Consider the following 18,789-nt stretch of genomic DNA (forward strand, 5'->3'; position numbering starts at 1 on the left):
AGCGACAGGTGACGAGCGCGAGAGGGGGGAGGACCAGCGGGGCGGGCAGGGTATATATAAGGATCAGAGGCGAAGATTGGGGGCGGACGGAGGGATGGCAGCACGTCCGAACAGATGCTGGTGCGGCAAGTGGAGACGGCCGTGCGTGCGGTCCAGAACACCCGGGATGCAGACATGCAGTAAGCAGTGGCACGCGCGTAAGGCAATAGGAGGCCTCCCCATTTATGGCCCATAAATCATTTTTTCCACCTCCCCGTCCTAAGCGAACGTGCGACCCCGTCTCCTGATCCCCCGGCCCAGGCCGCCGTCTCTGCAACCGCCGCCGCGTACCTAGCCGTACGAGCACATGTGCACGCGTGCGTGAGCGCTGCAGGGACGAATTGACCACGGACGAGGAGGACGCGTCGGGACGCGCAGTGGCTCGACGCGAGTATCCGTTTGGGCGCATCGGAAACTCTATCAGCCACAGTTAGCCTTTACGCACTTACGTCTCCTCTGTCCGCACCGCGGTCCAGCCCCGCTCAGCTGGTCCACCGTGTCAGACCGTATCATCCTCGTGAGCAGCACACAGACCTGCGCGCAATTCAACGACCGTCCGAGGTGGGAACACGCCCGTCCCATCATTCGCCCGTATACACGCGCACGCTGATGCGCGGCGCCACAATTGCATTCTTCTCGCCGTAAACAGAGACCCAGCGGCACGCTTGTCGGAGCGAACCCAGCGAAGGTGCGCTCTCTGTTCCGGACGCAGTATCCTATCACTCTTACCATCGTCCGAACGTCCCCCCGGCAGCACTGACAAGAACACATCCAGAATGTCGCAAGCCCGAGTGGCCGTCCTCACAGGTCAGCTGTGCGATCTGCACCAGTCAGGCATCCGCTGAGCCCTGCGCACGCCCGGACGCAGTGAGCGACACCGCCGCCGCAGACACAAGCTTGGACAAGTCTGGGCCCACCATCCGCGAGACCCTCGCCGGCGCGGGGTACGAGGTCAAGTACCTCCTGGTCGTCCCCGACGACGAGCCCCGCATCCGGCACACCGTGCAGACGTGGGTCGATCAGGGCGATGTCGACTGGATTGTCACCACAGGCGGGACCGGGTTCGGCGTGCGCGATCGCACACCGGAGGTGCGCACTGTGCCCTTGGGCCAAACGTCTCTCCTCTGCGCTGTCCTGATGTCGCCCCCGGATGGCTGCTTGTAGGCGATCCGCCCGCTCATCGAACGAGAAGCTCCGGGGCTTGTGCACCTCATGATAGCTGCGTCGCTGCAGAAGACGCCTCTGGCTGCGCTCGCACGTCCCGTGGCAGGGACGGTCAAAGACACCCTCGTGGTGACGCTCCCGGGTAGCGTAAAGGCAGTCAAAGAGAACCTCGAGGCGTTACTCGGGGGAGGCGTTATTGATCACGCTCTCCAGCTTGTCAAGGGCGCGTCCAGCAGGAAGCTACACAGTGATGTGCCAGGCGCGAGTGCGGTCGCAGGCTCTGGGCATGCACACCACCACCATCACCACCACCATGGCCATGACCACCACGCACCTCAGCCTCGAACAACGCTGTCGCATGATCCCTCACAGCCAGGTTTGTAGTTCGAGTGATGAGTGACTATATGCGCCATTCTCACATGCCTGTGCGATCATAGTGACAACCCGACACCGGGAGTCGCCCTATCCTTTAGTGACCGTTGACGAAGCACTTGCATCCATCCTCAAAGAAGTCAAACCACTGGACACTGCTGAGCTGCCCGTGCGCTAACATTACATTCTCTTCGCAAGTACGATGTGAGAATCCTGTTGTTAGGTCACTGCGAATATCAAGGGACATGTGCTTGCCGAGGATGTGTACGCCCCTCAGGACGTTCCTTCCACGTCTACTACGAGCGTAGATGGATACGCACTCCGCTGTACGTAGTCGTGGATCATTGTACCTCAGACACAGCTCGCTCACATTCGCTCCAGCCACCGACCCACCAGGCATCTACAAAGTTGTCACCTCCAAAACGCACAACCTCGCCGACCCGCTCCCCGCGAGGACGATCTTCCGCATTAACACCGGGGGCCCGCTTCCCGCGGGTGCAAATACGATTGTCATGGTCGAAGATACGCGGCTGCACGGCACGCACAAGGACGCGTCTGGCGCAGACGTCGAGGAGGCAGAGGTCGAGACGCTCGTCCAGGTGCCCCCGGGCGAGAACGTGCGGGCGCCGGGGAGCGACACGCGCAAGGGCGATTTGGTCCTCGAGCGCGGGCAGGTGCTCCACGCGGCGGGCGGGGAGATCGGCACGCTCGCGTTCGTGGGCAGGCGGAGTGTGCAGGTGTATGGGAGGCCGGTGGTCGCGGTGTTGAGCACGGGGAACGAGCTGTTGGATCTGCAGGACCCGAAGCCGATGCAGGGTGAGTGGGGCGGGATCTGGGATACTAATCGGCCGTCGTTGCAGGCGGCGCTCGAGGGGGTGGGGTATCAGGTCATCGACCTGGGCATCGTGCCCGATGAGTGAGTCTATGTGTCCAAGTGTTACGTGACGGTTCCCCTGAAAGACCGGCTGTAGTCTCGACGCACACATCTCCGCCCTGAGGAATGGCGTCGAGCAAGCAGACCTGGTGCTCACCACTGGCGGCACGTCCATGGGCGCGAGCGACCTACTCAAGCCCGTCATCGAGCGGCACCTCGGGGGGACCGTCCACTTCGGGCGCGTCAAGGTCAAGCCCGGCAAGCCGACCACCTTCGCGACGATCCCGACGCCCCGCGCGCGCGTACCCATGTTCGCGCTCCCGGGCAACCCCGCCTCCGCGCTCGTGATGTTCCACGTCTTCGTCCTCCCTGCGCTGCGCAGGCTCGGCGGATGGCCTGAAGGGCGGTGCCAGCTGCCACGCATGAAGGTCCAGGTAAGTCGCCATTGGCGAGAGAGGTGTGTATCGTTGGGCATAGTCTAAGGGATACATTGTGGTATAGCTACGGGACGCTATGCGCCTCGACCCCCGACCGGAGTACCATCGTGTAGTCATCAAGGCAGGCCCTGAGGGACTGGTGGCGTACAGCACGGGTGGGCAGCGCTCCAGCAGGGTGGCAAGCCTGAGCGGGGCGAACGGCCTGGTTGCCCTCCCGGCGCAGGCCTCCGACGGGCCGTCCGAGCTAAAGGCCGGCGAGGTAGCCGAGGCGGTGGTCATCGGGGAGCTGCAGATGCAATAAAAAGAAAGGATGGTCAATGGCCAATGTACAATAATGTATGAACGTAGATGCAAACTGACCGTAGAGCCCGGAAAGTGAGTATGATCACCTTTTCTTCATGGCGGCGAGCTCCTGCGTTGCATGGTCGTGTCATGAGCCTCTGAAACGGCATACAACCACGTCCTATACGCACCAAATCGTCGATCTCCCTTTGTAATGCGGCCGCCTCGTCTTCGAGCTTCTCGCGTTGCCTGGAGAGCATCTGAATCTTCCTGATATCCAGCTTCGACATCCCTGCCGTATTGATGGTGACCGCCGCGCGCGAGGACGGCCGTGAGGGCATGGAGGATTCGACCTGAACTGAAAATGAATTGTGACATCTCATGCGCGAAGGAACGGGACGACCTTGGCTCGTAGCATGCTCTCCCTCTTGAGCAGGATCTGGAGGCCCTTCTCCGCCCTGGATATCAACTCGTTGATCTGTGGTTCAATCTCGTCGGTAAGGTCAGCCTTGTATCTCCGGACGGTCGCCTCGTCAATGAGGAGGAATATCTACATTCGTTTGAGTATGTGATCCGTGAGGAGAGGGATCACCTAGGGGACATACATGCTCGTTCTCCAACACCTTTGTGATCCGGGGCAGGTCGTAGGTACCCGCTCGTACCACCTTCTGTGCTTCCCTGGCCTGTGCAGCGGAATATAAGCCAGAGAAAGGCTAGACAGAGTGGCACTGACCTCTTCGCAGCAATCTTCCATGGCAAGGACACATTCCCGCAAAAAAGGGCTGCAGACTGCATTCTCCGAACGGTACATGTCCGGCGGAGCGCTCGTGAACACGGATTCGCGCGGGCCATAGCGAGGATGCACGGAAAGCCGGGAAACGCGATGGCTTCTGTCGACCATCTTCGCTGGATGTCCTGAAGTCGCCAGAGGGGTGTGCCGGGTCCGAAGCAGACGTGTTGAACTCGCAACGGGCGCTGGTCGCGTCTGTGGCGCTGCGTCGCGCCGGAGTTTGCCCTAAACTAAACTCCGCCCGCGCGCAGGATATAAGAGCGCGCAAATTTGTCGTGGTTCCCTCAGTGTCCGACCGACTTCTGAACCGTTAGCCTCGCGCGCAGAGGTCCGCCTCTGAGTGACGTCTTTCTAGTCGGCGGAGCGAGGCGTCCCTTGGGATGCTCACGAGAACGAGTGCGTTCTCCCTGTTCCCTCTCGCCACGGCTGAGTTCACTTCGGTGTCGACTCGCCGGAGGGGTCGAGTGGGGAGGAGGCACGGTGTTATATTCCTGTACCTTCTGTACCCGCCTGTCTCAGGATGGGTTGCGACTATGTCGCCTTGACAGTCCGGTGAAACCATAACACAGACATCCCCCGTCGTACCACTACGTGTATTATGATATGGCTTCGTGTACCAATCAAATATTGCTGAGATTTTTTGCTCGTCTTGCTCAGAGTCAGAGCTCTATGAATGTTCAAGAGTTCGTGATGTGTGGATTCTTGTGAATAAACACGCACTTCGAAAACACTGCTGTCGAGCATACTCTCAAAACACAATAACCCCGAAGTCATAAGTTACTACACTGTACGGAATATCATTGCCCTGTCCTAGGCGTTCTCAAATCCTCATCGTCGCCCACTATGCTAAATATCGCTTCCTCGCTCGGGAGGTCCTGTGCCCGCTCCTTGCCCTTCGCCTGCTTGTAAGGCACTTCGTCCTCATCGCCATGCCCGTTCGCCTCCGTCATACTCGCTGCGAGCGGTATATTTTCTTCAGCAGTCGAGTCTTCCCTCGTGACGGGCAGCCCTCGCAGCCGACTCCGGCGGTAGCGCCACCAGATGAAGCCGCCTATGAAGATAGAGATGATAGCGAGGACCATCGCAGCAGAGCCTGCGTTGTAGTACGCTGATAAATAGGTTCAGAGCCGGACGACGCGACGGGCAGGATGATCACATACCTTCCCACCTAGCCTTGTCCTGCTCTGGGGTCTCCGTGGGCGTCGGCGACGCAGTAGGGATCATGTTCAGCAGTTCGGGGATAGGCTTGCTGTCGTCACCGACAGCACTCGGAATCCTCGCGGAGCCGTCGAGAATCATACTGAAGTTTACGCCCATAAAGCGTAGAACCATGTCGTGCGTGATGTGGGGTACGTCGAATCCGACCATATGTGAGGCATTAAAGATCTAGCATTAATGAAGTCAATGTAGTGCGTAGAGTGTAGATTATTGACAACTCACCTTGGCATACGTGAGGTTTCGTGATGAGACCCAGGTACCAGCGGGTGTGCCGTTGACTGACCACGGCTGTGTCTTGACAGTCTATCGTTAATTCGTGAGTTCTCAATGCCCCCTTACTGCAGACTAGGATACTTACCCCTAGTCCAGTAGCACCGTTCCAGGCCATGGCCTGGATGAGATTCTCAATCCCAACATAGTTGCAGATGAGATCCTGGTCGCCGGCAAAGAGCAGCATCGGGATCTTTGAAAGTACTCTTGGAATGACCGTGATGGCTGACGGAGACTTGGCAGTACTGAATGCATGGTGGATCGACCCTCTGCATTCTGTCCACGTTTGTGATGCGGCGGACGCATGAATGGCGCGGACTACCTCGGGGCGCTAGTACACAACACTGAGCACCCGGGGGAACGGTGTCAGGCTTATGCACTCACCTGGAGGTAGGTGTACATGTGCTTCAAGTCTGGGGGCCAGTTCATACCGCACGCGGGAGACTCATCCTCGAGCCGAACATCATAGATGTTCACACACATCTGTTTGCCGTTCACACTGTTCGTGCAGTGTAGCGTCAGCAACGTGCTTTTGACTAGAAGAGGGCAAAATGCTCACGTCCGCGACTTGCTCTTGATGACTTCGTGCATGACACCCTCACAGATGTTCACCTTGACGGGCTCGAAGTCCTTGTGCTTGTCCATCTCCTTCATGCAGTTGTCCGTCGCTTCCTTCCCGTGTTTCCATTCCTGCCGCACGACATGAGTGTTTGGTATGATACCGAACGGTCCGATAGCTTACCTCGGACTTTTCTTCAATTAGGCCATGCTTTACTGCATACTGGAGGAAGGACGGGTACTGGTGACGTCCATCTATCCAGCCGTTCCCAATTGCCGCTCCGCGTAATGGGATGTTTAGTGTCGAATTCAGGATTGCGTCCGCTACGGAAGTAATGAATACCGTACAAGCAGCATAACTGGAAGGACCACCGACCAAAATATGGTATGTACTGGCCGGCAAAGCTCTCGCCTGCTAGATACGTCTGGGCCTTCTGTCAGACCACAGCCAGCGAAACAGGCTGACAAGACACCTACGTCAACATCCTTATATTCAGGGAACGCGTTGTAGAAGTTCTTTAGAAACTCTACTATGTGCGCAGCCGCCTATGGAGTGAGGTGTTAGCACCAACGCTGGCTTGTGCAAGGCAGAAGACCCACGTCGGTGAGCTCGTGCAGGTACTGGTCCGACGAAGTATACGAGAAACCGGCCCCTGCAGGTTGATCGACTGTGCGATGCCATGAGATACGGGGGAATGCAGATGGGATAACGAGCGCGCGACGCACCGTAAACCATGGTCGTGTATTCTTCCCAGCCTCCTTCAATGACGTTCAGGCCACCTTTGCCGTCTAATCGCCAGGGACCAACTTCCATCATCAAGCCGTCGAAGGATGAGCATCCAGGTCCACCCTAGTCAGTCCATGAGCCCACGGAGTGCCATCAACGTGATGCTATTCACGTACATTGAACCAGAACATGAGCCGTTCCTTGTCCGCCATTCGTCTGTTCTTGATCATGAGAAAGAACAGATGTGCGGTGACCTCCGTATCCGGTGTATCTGTGGCATTGGGGTCGGACGGTAGGTGTCCTGAGAATATGCGCAACGGGTGGTCCGCATTCTGGTGCAGGTCGGGTAGGTTGTGCACATAGAACGAAGCAGCCGACGGTACTGATATATGTTTAGGAGCGTAGATTCCCCGACATGCACGCACACTTACCGTCTGTAGGAGCCGCATCACTGTGCGAGGTGAGCCAGAGTGGCAGGAGTGCCCAGAGCAGTCTGAGAGGTGACGCGTGGAACATCTTGCAGTGTCCCTCGCACCAAATAGATCACAGCTGGCCAAGCACAAGCGGTCAAGCGTTTTCAAAGTGTCGTCGCAGAGGTCCACGTCGGTTTAGAGATATAACATGAAAATACAGGCGAATGCGAAACCAAGAGCGCTGTTACCGTCAGTGGGAGGCCTTGCACCGCCGTCGCCGCGACCGGAGCACTGCAGCGACCGCGCAAGCGCCTACTGCGTGTCGCGGAGGCGCCCATGAGTAGGTGAAGCGCCGTAATTGGCGGAAGCAAAGATGGGTTCGGGAAATCAGATTTCCCTCCAGGGACTTATCGCCTCCTCTCTATCCCAGGCACGCTTCCTTTTCGGGGCTTATCATCATAACCCACCATGCTGCCTCCGACGTATTATTGTCTTGGGCTGGTCAGGTCCGGCGGAGCATATCACGTCCTCACCCATCTTCCTCTCCTTCCACCACCATGAAGCTCTTGCCGGTGTTGTCTGCGTCGCTGGCGTTCGCGCTGTCCGCAAGTGCGCAGTACTTCTCAGACGGATGGCAGCCCGGACAGCCTGTGACAGAGGAGGCCCGCCCAACGCAGGCCTACCATCGGGTGCAGCAGCCCATACCGACTCAAGAGGGCAAGGCGCCCAAGTTCAGCTTCAAGAACGTGCTCACGTCAGGGCCGGTGGACTTCATCGCGTCTAAGATTGGCGTGAACATGACGGAGAAGCTCGCGCAGGCCGAAGCAGCGGCTTTGGCGGAGCAGGAGATGTGGGACCCGCGAGTACCCCTTATAACGGACACCAACTACGAAGAGATCATTGTGAAGGAGTCGTCGACGCCAGAGGAAGAGGCGGACCGTTTGTGGTTCCTGGTGATGTACGCACGACCCCTTTACGGTGTAACGTCTTGCTGAGATTTAGTGCAGTTCGGTCTCGAAGGGTGGGAAGAACGCCCTATCCCTGAAGCTCGATGACTCCTTCGACAAGGCATATAATGAATCTGTCATCGCCGGTGATCTGCCCAACGTCCGCTGGGGACGCGTGGATTACCTCAACGTCACGTACATCACGACCAAGTGGTCAATTTGGCAGTGAGTTGAGGCAGTTGCACACATCATGAATCTAGTCTCAAACAAGTCCAGAGCGCCATACCTGGTTGTCTTGACCGACCGCGGACAGACTCTGCGTTTCTACAAGACCAACGCCGTTAGGCTCGAGCCAGAGATGCTCCGTGACTTCCTTCTTCAAGAGAGATGGCGCGACAACCAGCCTTGGGACTCACCCTTCGCTCCCGGTGGTTCATGGTAAGCTTCGTTGCCATACTCATGACATCCCTCGGTGACACGTCGGAACACAGGGAGCCTGCCTTGCACTACTTCAGTCTGGCTTTGAAGTACTTCTACGAGACCCTCATCATATTCCCGAGATGGGTTCTCATGATTGCCTCCGGCGGGATTGCAAACATCGTAATGAAAGCCATGCACTCAAATGCAGGAACCGACCAGCCACCTCCGAGAGTTGAGAGAGAGGCTCCAAAGGAGGACTCTCCCGCTCCCGCCGCAACAACCGCAACTGAGACGACGGAGACGAAATCTTCCCCTGCGAAGAGCAAAGGCAGGCGCAAGAACGCGAAGAAGTAACTTACCGCTTAATTTATGCACTGTGAAATAGATCTAGTGTCTTTTGATTTATTGCTGTGACTGTGCGAGGAGTGGTCTGAGAATGTTATTAGCAGATCTAATGCGGTTGCGTAGAGTAATCCGAGAGCAAGGACAGTGCTGAGGCCGATCTATGATTACTCCTTGTACGGGTACTCGAACTTCGGCTGGTCCTTGCGTCTCCAGAGCTTTTTCCTGCAGGCCGCGTTGGTCAATAGACAGCAGAACGACTGAGGGCAAGACTGACTTCTTCTTGGTCGGCACATGCTCAACAAAGACTTCCACACAATACTTTGCCTTGAACTCGCGAATGAAGCGAGGGTCCCAGAGTTCGCTCGCCACGCCGAGATCCTTGCAGCAGCGCATTAGTGCGTTACTCTTGCACGCCTCTGTTGCGGTAGGGATGCCATTAGGGTCGAAGTACTCCTGCTCGCCTCGTGCAATGGCAACGAGTCTGACTTAATATGAGCTTGACGACACGAAAATCATACAAGAAGTGGCTGACCTTCCGAGGCAGACGAGTGCATACTCTCTACTCACGATTTTTGGCCCGACGTGAGTCTCGCTCCGCGGGGCAAGGCCCCAGCCGCCTGGACCGAATGCCTTGTTAAGCACACGCCGGTACTTGATCTCCGGCAGGTATATCAGGCCGTCTACAAGCATAAAAGATTGGCCAACGCGAGCGAACACAAGCAAGACATCCATACCTGGCTTCATCTCGACGTCGAGAGGATCAATGGGAGACAGCAGGACGTCCGCAACCTCCTTGGAAAACGGTTGAGTAGACAATCCATGGTAGCTCTTCGACCAGTCCGTCGGTGTGCCGTCCGAGGGAGGCTGAGTGTCAGGCTCAGTGCCGAGTGGCGAGGGCGCAATGGTAGAGGCGAGCACGGAAGACGACGGGATGCTCTCCGGCGGCGTGGACAACGCTTCTGGCGGGATATCATCAACGATTACTGTGTCGCCCGCCCTACCACTTGGATTGGGCCTTGCGGTGGTCATGCTCGCGTTGGCCGCTGGAAGCTTGGTGCGAGGCAAAGCAGCCCTCGGCGTCGCCTTCGAAACCGAAGTAAACGGCTTGCCCGTAGAGTACGCCCTTGTGCATAGCCTATAAGAGTTAACCGTACCACAGAGCCGGCTAGCGGCAACACGAGAGGCCATGTTGGCGAATGAAGCGGAAGATGAAGAGCCTTGGTCTGCAAGTAGTGTTGCCGCGAGTCGAGGTCGAGTTGACCTCGAGTCGTCGGAGTTGATAACTCGTTAGCCCTCGAGGTGAAGCGAGCTGCCCTCGAGCTACCTCGAGCTTGCCGGCATATACCGAAAGAGTTCGGCTATCCGCGCAGCCAACCACTGCGCAGCGTTGAACATCGCACACTGGCCGTGACCTGCGATACAGAATTGTAGAGATATAGGTGCACGTTGTCCGATTCCATCAGGCCACCACAGCACGTAGTAGTACTCAAGCATATAACGAGTCTGCATCTAGTTGCGAGCCGCGCGCGCCTCATGAAGCAACGTCAGTAGCTCATCGACTCTACCTTGAGAAAATAACATATCAATTTCGTCCGACGGCACACCATCTGGGTCCGTCTCGACATGCGCCATCTTCACCCTATCACCAGCCCAACCTTCCGTGAACGTTAGTCGATCTTCTCGGAAGCCATACTTGAGGACTTGCAGCATCTCGACTGTCGTCACATCGAGGTTGCTGCGACGATCAGTATCGGTCTCCTTGCTTGCCGAGAAGGCGCGTTCACATGGTACGGCGGAGGCTTGGACGGGGAGAACATCCAGCGCGACATGGTAGATTGCTGGGTACTTGAATTCATTCTCCTACGAGTGCAGATATCCCGGCGGCCCAAGTACGGTTGGCAGGTCAGTTCGGAAACAAGATTTGGTGGCTGTAGGACGTACCTCCCAGTATTGCAGCAAGTTGAAGCCAACGCTACTAACTTGTCCGTCAGCCTCGTACTGCTTGAGTTCCGCCTCAACCACGCGCTCGTCCTCTTCGCATGCCTGGCGCTCCACTCGCGCATGCTCCTCCGCAGTGAGAGGGCGGGACGCATGTCGAGCCCCGCTGCTGGCAGTGGCCGGCGCATTAGGGTCAATGCTCTCCGCAGAGAGTGACGCCATCAGTGCGTCGACGCGTGCAAACCCCGTCTCTTGTGCTCGTGCAGCTCGCACAGAAGCCTGCGTGAGAGCGTGCCGGCCTCTCAACTCATCGGCAGAAGAGCTTGTCGAGGGATCAACTGTATTATCTTCGTGTTGTAGACCGGCTTGATGAGTCACAGTACGCGCTGCACGGCGGAACTCAAGCATCTATAGGAGGATGTCAGGGAAATTCTAGTGATGCTCATATCACGACAGTCATCGTACCGTATCCCGTAAGAGCTTCCGCGCCTCATTGCCATCACGCTCACCCCAGTTCTTCCGAAGCCATTCGATCTTCATCGTCGGGTTGATGACTAAGGAAATGGTTAATGTGAGTGTGAGAGAATGCGAGCAAGTCATACCCATTGCGATTACATAGATCTTCGTCTCGCGCGATCGTCCGAGATATTCTTCCAATTTTCGAATTGACGCGTCAATTCCATGAGCGATGCGTGGGAGTTTCTTTCGCAGCAAGCGGAGAAGAACAATCAGCTTCTCGTATCCAGGCAGTGCCATGCTGAGTGTCGGTGTCTTCTGCGCCGAAAGGACCTCCTGTACCATGTGTGGTGCTTGGAGAAACTCACGCACGTCCTGCAGTACCTCCAAGGCTTCCCTACTCAGGGCATAGTGCTTGATAGCATCTTGACGTGGTCGCTGGAGGAATTTATGGACTGCCTTGAGATAAACAATGAGCTTGCAAATAGATAGTGATTCTATCGTGAGTTGTTAACATACCTGATAGAGTTCAAGGACCCGGTCAATCATGAGATAAAGGGAGGACCATCGAGTGTCGACGTCTTGAAGTAAGACGGCTTCCGGTAGTGGTTGGTCGCCAAATGCCTTTTGTGTGTTGCCTTCCTTGATTGTATCTTGAAACTCTTCACGGCGCTGTTGTGAAGCTCGTGAGACGCGAACCAAATCGCGTGCCTGCACAACTGGGTCTGCACGCAGTGCATCAAGGTACTCCAGGCTTTCAAACAGTGCGGCATTGGTTGACAGGTCGAAGTCGCCCTCATCGAAGGCAAATGCAAGGACAGGATCCGTCGTAGCGACGTTGTCATGATAGACATCGTCTGGGATATCGGTCAGCTGCCGGACACCGGTCTGGACAGCAATGTTGACAACATGCGGAAAACAACTTCATACGACATGAGGCATTGCCCGCAAGCACGTCTTGAACTCACTTACCGTATGCGGTTACCAATCCGACAGAACGGAATACCTTTTGCCTTGAGGATCGCTTCTAGCGACTCCATCATAGTGCCACAGTTTGACGCATTGTCAAGTGTAATCATTCCAAGCTGAGAGTTCAGAATCACATTGTGTCGCCACCACGTAAACAGCAGACCGAGACATACCTTATGTAGCAATCCCATATCCTCAATTACTTCGAAGAAACGTGTAGCGAGATTGGATCCCGAGTGGCTACCGCGCACATAGCGAAATGCGCCCAATCGAGAGCGGATGACAAGTTGTCGTTGCTGGTCTTTTGCACAGAAGTGCATTGTTATAGCCATAAAGCCCCGCTGTTGATGATCGGTCCACAGATCAGATGTGAAGGATACACGGCCAAGTGCGTTCTAATGAATCTCAGGCTGATTAGTTGTTTTCACTGATAAGAGCAGCAGGAAACGAGCCTTAAACTCGATCTTCATATCACTGATAGTGAGGTTGTAGAGTTCAGTGATGAGGTCGCGCACTTTGGTGCGGTGGGGAATGTCGGATTTGTCAAAATTGGGACCGCCCACATATGTGAGTAGTTCACGAAACTCCGGATTGTCGGCGACATAGAGTGACTGTTTATCCCTGTTGACTTTGCTACACAATCACAGCCAACAGTGGGTGTACTTACCTGGTCGTCAACAACCATCCATCTGACCATTCGGCGTTGCAGCCCCTCTTGTGTATATGGCTCATGATGCCGCCGCACAGGAGCTGGTCCCGCCATGCCGGCGAGTTCCTCCCACCCCTTCAGCTTCTTTGCTTTCACCACTTCCGACCATTCCTTGATGTGCGACTTCTTCAAGTGCTCACGGATAGCACCAGTTTGGCCCGACGAGTTCTGCCATGTATGCACCTTGTTGACAAGTGAACTGAGGGGTGCAACGTTAAAGAGGTAAGTCACATGATTTACATGGGCTGTCGTACGAATGTTGCTCAAGCTTACCAGAGGTAACAGCGAAGAAATGCTGCATCGTGAGGCCGAGTCGACAGACGCTCAGTGTTGACCGGCACACTCCCAGGTGTGACAGTACTCAAGGCGTCGACGAAATACCACACGTCAGTTGCTGCCGCATGCTTCCGATTGCCCGCTGCCTGGCGCACGAGCGATCCTAAGGGACCAACCGGCGGCTCGGGAGATGGAGAAGCTGGGGCGGTAGCAGGGCCGGCGGGCCCTACACCGAAAACTGCTGTAGATAGAGACATCTTGAAAACAGGTCAGAGCCGAGTCTTCATGTAACAACGGACATACGCACTTCAATCTCATCTCTCGCTGCACGTTGCCTTGGCCGTTTCTTAGCGCGGCTGTGACCATTACCATCTCCCTCCGAAGCGTCTTTTTTCCGTTTTGATCGACCCTGCGTCCGCGTTGGGGTGAGCACAATTGTGACCGCCGTGCCGCCATGCCGAGGAGGAGGGGTGACCGGGAGGGTGTAGCCTGCCGGCTGCACGCCGGGAGCGGTTGGTGCCATGTAGGTAGTATAGTCCAAGTAAGACACAGGCCCAGGTGGCTGACTCGGAGTTGGAGCCCAGACACCGTGAGGCAGATACGCAAGGGGATGGTGCAAGTGACTGCCAGACGGGAAAGGCTGAGTCGGGGGTGCAAAGTACGTATCAGGATCAGCAGTTTGTGGAAAGTACCAGTGGGGTTCCGTCTCGGAAGGTATGTAGGGTGGGATTGGCTGGGTGGGTTGTCCGCGAGACGTGCTAGGCTGTGTTGTGCGCGCGTCCATCTCTTTCACTTCCTTCATCACTGTACATAGCATACCGGTGGCTTTATATGCCGCTCTCTACTCAGGAGTCAGCGTGGATGCCATCCTGAATGACGACTCCCCACACGTCAGCATTACCCGCTGCACGATAGCACTGCTAGAGAGCTTAGCGGAGAGTTTTGATGTCGTCGATCATTTTTTCGAATTTATCCTCTACGGGGAGCTGTAGCTTGATCTACGTCGTACATGCGCTAGGACGGGACACGTCGCAGCTGAAGAAGGTGAACGCGTCAATAACGTGACCGTTCCTCCATGTGCTCCGCGTGCGCCACTGACAACTCGAGGTGACTCGAGGTGGGCTCGAGGGGCCTCGAGGTGGCGCGCCGAGATGCCGTCGAGTCGAGTTGCAACTCGAGTGCGAGGTGACCTTAACTCGCGGCAACACTATCTGCAAGTGCAACGATGCAAAGCCGTGTGACGCGCGTATGAACGCGTTATGTCACGCGACAGTTGCGCGACAGCGTGTTCTCGACACGGGCGCCTACGCGCTCTTTGGCGTCCTTCCTGAGCCTCCCGCTAGTAAGTGAAACCCGGTCTCAGCGACTCGTCTTGGTACGACCGCGACTGCGGCAGATTACACTGCACCAGTTTCTACGCATCAGCTAGTTGAGTTGCTCTTTTCACGCGCGAACAGGCAACATGTATCCATCTATCTCCGGAGGACCATCCCGGGCGAGGGGCACGCAACCTACTAGCGGAGACCCCGGGCTGTCTGCATCCTCCAGTGCGCCTCTTCGTCCAGCATCCAGGCCCCAGCGCCCGTCATCAGTAGCTTCGATGAGACCCTCATCCAGCGCACCTACGGTGAACGGATCGTCCCGTGGCTCGTCTGGTGCCCCCACACGACCAACTTCAAGTCTGTCCGCCGCGAGACCAGCGTCGAGTTTGTCTGGTGTACGGCCCGCGTCCAGCTTATCATCCGTACGACCAGTATCCAGCTTGTCTACTAGACCAAGCTCTCGCTTCACTCAAAGACCTGGTTCGCGCCTCTCTCAGCGTCCTGTCTCGCGACAGTCGACGCGTCTGGTACCACGCTACCAGGAACTTGTGACGCGGGTAACGGGACTTCGTGCTGAGGATGACGAGGATAACTTCCGGACTGCCGTCGAGTTCCTGTCCAAGAATCTCGACCTCACGACAAGGCCATCGGGGAATGTGGACATGAATACGATGGATAAGCTCATTCGAGGGTAAGTATGGTTATAACGCCTTCGTATCACGTCGAGTATTTACAGACGGATATAGGCACATACAGAAAGCTCGCATCAATTCCCATGACACGTTCGCTGATGCTCTTCAAACTGCCCTTCGAACGCTGAAGACACAGGCCCAGAAAAACAATGACCTTGACTCCGAGATTAAGGTGAAGTGCTAGACATTGATACACTTACACACATACCGACATACCGTAGACGGTTCTTTTGCCTGCCCATCTGCAATTTTTGGTATTTACTAGGTATTCGGTTTCCATCTCTGCATCGTTGTTCAAAATGTTGTAGGTTACACTTTCGAGTCCCCCGGATGAAGCCACATTCGAACGCGCAGAAGATTATTTGGATGGGCTGAGCAACCCCAAGAGACCTGTTCCAGGTCTTACCTGGGAAGCTATTCTTGCTGAGGAACCATTCGAGGGAGAGCACTGGGAGGGCATCTATCCCCGAAGTACTGACGACCAGCTCGGTGCGCAGAGTGGAAGTAGCACGCCCTCTCTTTCGCCATGGGACGATTCAGATCTGGACGAATCTGTTACCTCCTCCTCCATTCCGGATATCGATGAGGACGCACTACCACCTGAAGCCGCAGGTGGCATCGACAAGCCCTACTTGCCCCCTGCTGCTTACCGCCATCGTCAAGACGTGGAGGACTTACAAGCCCGGCAGTACTGGCGCTCGGAATGGAGGACGGATGCCTCGACAACCCGAGCTTTCAACATTGGGGACGCCTCAACCCTGGGTTCGTATATTACTGTCTGCACAGGAATGGATCTGACTTGCGCTCATAGGCCCCACAATGTATCGCATTCTCGGAGATCAACACACCAACGGAATTGCCGGGCCATCCAGACAGGTAGGCTGTTTCACCGTTCGTCAACTGATACTAAATACTCCTAAAACACTAGAAATATATACACGAGCATGACGCTGTTCGTGAGGTTCTCATGGCCTTACAAGGAGATCGCAATATGATGTTGGGCTGGTTATCGAGCGGGGGGGATGCGTTCTCCTTCACCGTGAGTAGCATACAACCTCACTCTGCTCTGCGTCTCGCGATCCTTATGTTTTTAGCCCAACGCGACACTGAAGCTGCTCCATCTCACTGCTGGTGCTCAACATTCCATCTTGACCTCCTTTGCTCGGCTAGCCACCACTCTGCAGCACTTACGAATGTTCGTCTCCGCCATATACGCAAAAGCCGGCAAAGACGACAGGGACCCGGACAGACCCATGCATCTGCTCAACATTTATCGGCAGAGTACGCTCACTCTCGAGGCGTTCTCTGCAGCAGTCGATGGTCAACTTCGAGCGTTTAACGCATGGTGCGCCGCCAGGGAAGAGGACATCTGCCGCGCGCAAGCAGGTGCCGGAGAGCCACTTGTCGTAAGCTTGCTCAGCCTGGACAAGACGATCCGGGATACCTTCTCCGATACGTTCACCGTCATTCTCGATGTCGTTCGCGAGGTCACCCGACGCGCATGGCGGACCTCGGAGCCGGTGGTCGACATTTGGACGCTCCCAGAGCTCCCAATGAAGATGCCGCCCTCTACTTTCGGTGCGCTGCTCCTTGACTCGTTACTGGTTGCCGTCCAGGAGCACGTCTCGATGGGCGATTACGTCTCGGCCGATGCTCTGATGAGCGTTTTCAGCGGGTCAGCAGAACCGATATGGGCAATGGTAGGTCGCTGGATGAAGGATGGTATGCCTGTGCGGGAGATCACATCACACCACAATAGTCGCTTTTCAGAGCTGGACGACGAGTTCTTCGTGGAAGATAACGAGCTTCCGTTATTCGACCCCGATTTCTGGACGGACGGATTTGTGTTACGCCAAGAAGGCGGGGATGGCGATGCGCCAAGGCGGACGGCGGTCCCTGTTTTTCTCAACAGCGTGGCGAAGAGCATATTGGACGCTGGCAAGGCTGTGGGTCTCCTCCGTGTACTGGAAATCGCGGCGCTGCTGGACCGCGATACGCCTGGGTCATGGATGGCCCATTGGCCGTCATTTTCTGCGATACTCGGCACTGCGAAAGGTCAACTTAAAGGCGGTGATCCTCCTGCATCTAGACTATTATTCACCTCCACGGAAAATCTGTCTCAAACTTTGCATGATGCGGTGTGGCCCCACTGCTCCCTGGCACAAGAAACACTTCAAAGAGTGCTGGTAGACGAATGCGACGTGATGTTGCACCTCTCCGCGATCGAGAGCGTGTGCTTAATGCGCAGAGGCGACGCCATGTCTCATTTCGTCGATATCTTGTTTACGAAGGTAAGAGTACTTCAGAATATTCTCGGACACACTGACACTCAGCGGACGTAGATGGACTCTAAGCAAGCGTGGAATGACTTCCACTTCTTGAACACCGCGTTCCGCGACGTCGCGGAAGCTGGAACACACCGCTGGGTCGATACCTCCCTCGTGCGCTTCTCCCACAAAGGCAGCAAGGACAAGTCCGTCAACCGGACTGTCCGAGCACTCGACGGCTTCTCGATCGAGTACGCCATCCCGTTCCCTTTGACCTATGTCTTCGGACCGAAGGCGATGCAGATCTATTCTTCTATCTTCACTCTCGTGTTACAGATACGACGAGCCAAGAGCGTGCTCGAGCGCATCCTGGTTCGAGGTGCGATGGGGCATGCGTCGCACATGGCGAGCGAGATGAAGGCGTTCTATGCCATGCGCAGTAAACTGTCATGGTTTGTGAAGTAGGTCGGTCATCTCACCTTCACATCTATTACTGACCCGAGTGACAGTACGTTGCTGAATTTTGTGGCTACAAATGTGAGGTATCGCATGTGAGGTGAAACTCCGCTTTTGACACGTAGTGCACAGGTTTTGGACGCGGAAGTCCTCAGATTCCACAAAGACTTCCGACAAGCCGTGTCACTGAACGACATGATTCGACTGCACGATGAACAGTGAGTGTGTATTGTCTGAGGCCTTACTACGACATCTGACACTTCTCCTTCGGTAGCCTGGCGAAGATGGAAAGTCGATGTCTTCTTCAGCGTAATGTTGGTTGTTGAAGCAAAATGTCCTATGACTTCTGCTGACGCCTGATGTCAGACCAACGCTCTGCAACGTGCAATCGTATCGATCCTCGACATGTCCATCCACTTTAGCGACTGCTTCGTCGCCTTCGCGGGCGATACGACACACGACATCTCGCGCCACTCTATCCTCGTCATGAAGCGACACCGCAGCCGTCGGGTACGCCGCCAGAAGAAGGACGTCATCGGGTTCTCGCAAAGCATGCAAGGGGAGGCCGACGACAGCTCCGAGAGCGACTCAGACTTTGATGACGACCGCCTCAAGGCCAATGCCCCAGAGCCGTCGTTCTCGCTGGGTGCGTCGACGATGTCAGCGCCGGACGAGAGCTTCGTAGACCGGCTAGACAAGATGTCGTCAGAACTGGATGCTCTGGTTCGGTTCATCAGGCGGGGAGTGGAGAGTTTAGCGGCAGGATCTGGTGAAGCTGCACCGGCGTTTGGTGTATTCGCGTTCGCATTGGAGGATTGGGATAGGTGAAAATACGGTACTGTGAGCAT

At 55.9% G+C, this 18,789-nt stretch overlaps 8 protein-coding genes across 8 annotated transcripts; 3 read left to right on the forward strand and 5 right to left on the reverse strand.

Annotated features, from left to right (window-relative positions):
* Positions 1–599: 599 nt before the first annotated feature.
* C8Q71DRAFT_41178 (MoaB/Mog domain-containing protein) lies at positions 600–3,194 on the forward strand. Its single transcript, XM_047918395.1, has 9 exons — positions 600–727; positions 794–846; positions 908–1,128; positions 1,204–1,579; positions 1,641–1,744; positions 1,799–1,901; positions 1,957–2,491; positions 2,547–2,883; positions 2,951–3,194. The coding sequence occupies exons 2-9, from the start codon at positions 816–818 to the stop codon at positions 3,185–3,187; spliced, it is 1,944 nt and encodes a 647-aa protein (XP_047785165.1). The 5' UTR covers positions 600–727; positions 794–815; the 3' UTR covers positions 3,188–3,194.
* Positions 3,061–4,131, reverse strand: C8Q71DRAFT_41098 (Spc19-domain-containing protein). The gene is made up of 6 exons (XM_047918390.1): positions 3,902–4,131; positions 3,774–3,851; positions 3,572–3,718; positions 3,360–3,521; positions 3,247–3,298; positions 3,061–3,172 (listed from the first exon to the last, which is right to left on the reverse strand). Exons 1-5 carry the CDS (start codon positions 4,067–4,069, stop codon positions 3,272–3,274), a joined length of 582 nt encoding a protein of 193 aa, XP_047785166.1. The 5' UTR covers positions 4,070–4,131; the 3' UTR covers positions 3,061–3,172; positions 3,247–3,271.
* Positions 4,132–4,755: 624 nt separating this feature from the next.
* Positions 4,756–7,247, reverse strand: C8Q71DRAFT_852849 (alpha/beta-hydrolase; the record flags this gene model as incomplete). Its single annotated transcript, XM_047926861.1, has 13 exons — positions 4,756–5,066; positions 5,119–5,344; positions 5,399–5,479; positions 5,535–5,777; positions 5,831–5,945; positions 6,006–6,136; positions 6,189–6,328; positions 6,381–6,429; positions 6,482–6,550; positions 6,605–6,672; positions 6,731–6,854; positions 6,908–7,113; positions 7,163–7,247. The coding sequence occupies 13 exons, from the start codon at positions 7,245–7,247 to the stop codon at positions 4,756–4,758; spliced, it is 1,848 nt and encodes a 615-aa protein (XP_047785167.1).
* Positions 7,248–7,600: 353 nt separating this feature from the next.
* C8Q71DRAFT_732266 (uncharacterized protein) lies at positions 7,601–8,931 on the forward strand. Its single transcript, XM_047922249.1, has 4 exons — positions 7,601–8,102; positions 8,152–8,316; positions 8,368–8,529; positions 8,583–8,931. Exons 1-4 carry the CDS (start codon positions 7,702–7,704, stop codon positions 8,863–8,865), a joined length of 1,011 nt encoding a protein of 336 aa, XP_047785168.1. The 5' UTR covers positions 7,601–7,701; the 3' UTR covers positions 8,866–8,931.
* Positions 8,932–9,020: 89 nt separating this feature from the next.
* C8Q71DRAFT_698118 (mitochondrial genome maintenance MGM101-domain-containing protein) lies at positions 9,021–9,885 on the reverse strand (the record flags this gene model as incomplete). Its single annotated transcript, XM_047920006.1, has 4 exons — positions 9,021–9,078; positions 9,131–9,337; positions 9,389–9,536; positions 9,591–9,885. The coding sequence occupies 4 exons, from the start codon at positions 9,883–9,885 to the stop codon at positions 9,021–9,023; spliced, it is 708 nt and encodes a 235-aa protein (XP_047785169.1).
* Positions 9,886–11,250: 1,365 nt separating this feature from the next.
* Positions 11,251–12,293, reverse strand: C8Q71DRAFT_697693 (uncharacterized protein; the record flags this gene model as incomplete). The annotated part of the gene is made up of 4 exons (XM_047919980.1): positions 11,251–11,709; positions 11,770–11,997; positions 12,070–12,172; positions 12,223–12,293. The coding sequence occupies 4 exons, from the start codon at positions 12,291–12,293 to the stop codon at positions 11,251–11,253; spliced, it is 861 nt and encodes a 286-aa protein (XP_047785170.1).
* A 321-nt stretch (positions 12,294–12,614) lies between these two features.
* Positions 12,615–13,727, reverse strand: C8Q71DRAFT_852853 (uncharacterized protein; the record flags this gene model as incomplete). Its single annotated transcript, XM_047926862.1, has 4 exons — positions 12,615–12,830; positions 12,887–13,127; positions 13,202–13,461; positions 13,512–13,727. 4 exons carry the CDS (start codon positions 13,725–13,727, stop codon positions 12,615–12,617), a joined length of 933 nt encoding a protein of 310 aa, XP_047785171.1.
* Positions 13,728–14,804: 1,077 nt separating this feature from the next.
* Positions 14,805–18,769, forward strand: C8Q71DRAFT_852854 (Spc98 family-domain-containing protein; the record flags this gene model as incomplete). Its single annotated transcript, XM_047926863.1, has 12 exons — positions 14,805–15,217; positions 15,273–15,390; positions 15,440–15,472; positions 15,527–15,980; positions 16,030–16,094; positions 16,147–16,257; positions 16,313–17,509; positions 17,561–17,946; positions 17,995–18,022; positions 18,074–18,159; positions 18,216–18,255; positions 18,308–18,769. 12 exons carry the CDS (start codon positions 14,805–14,807, stop codon positions 18,767–18,769), a joined length of 3,393 nt encoding a protein of 1,130 aa, XP_047785172.1.
* Positions 18,770–18,789: the final 20 nt, after the last annotated feature.

Source organism: Rhodofomes roseus (genome assembly GCF_022264815.1).
Source record: "Rhodofomes roseus strain CIRM-BRFM 1785 chromosome Unknown C8Q71scaffold_1, whole genome shotgun sequence".
In the NCBI taxonomy this organism is placed as follows: Eukaryota; Fungi; Basidiomycota; class Agaricomycetes; order Polyporales; family Fomitopsidaceae; genus Rhodofomes; species Rhodofomes roseus.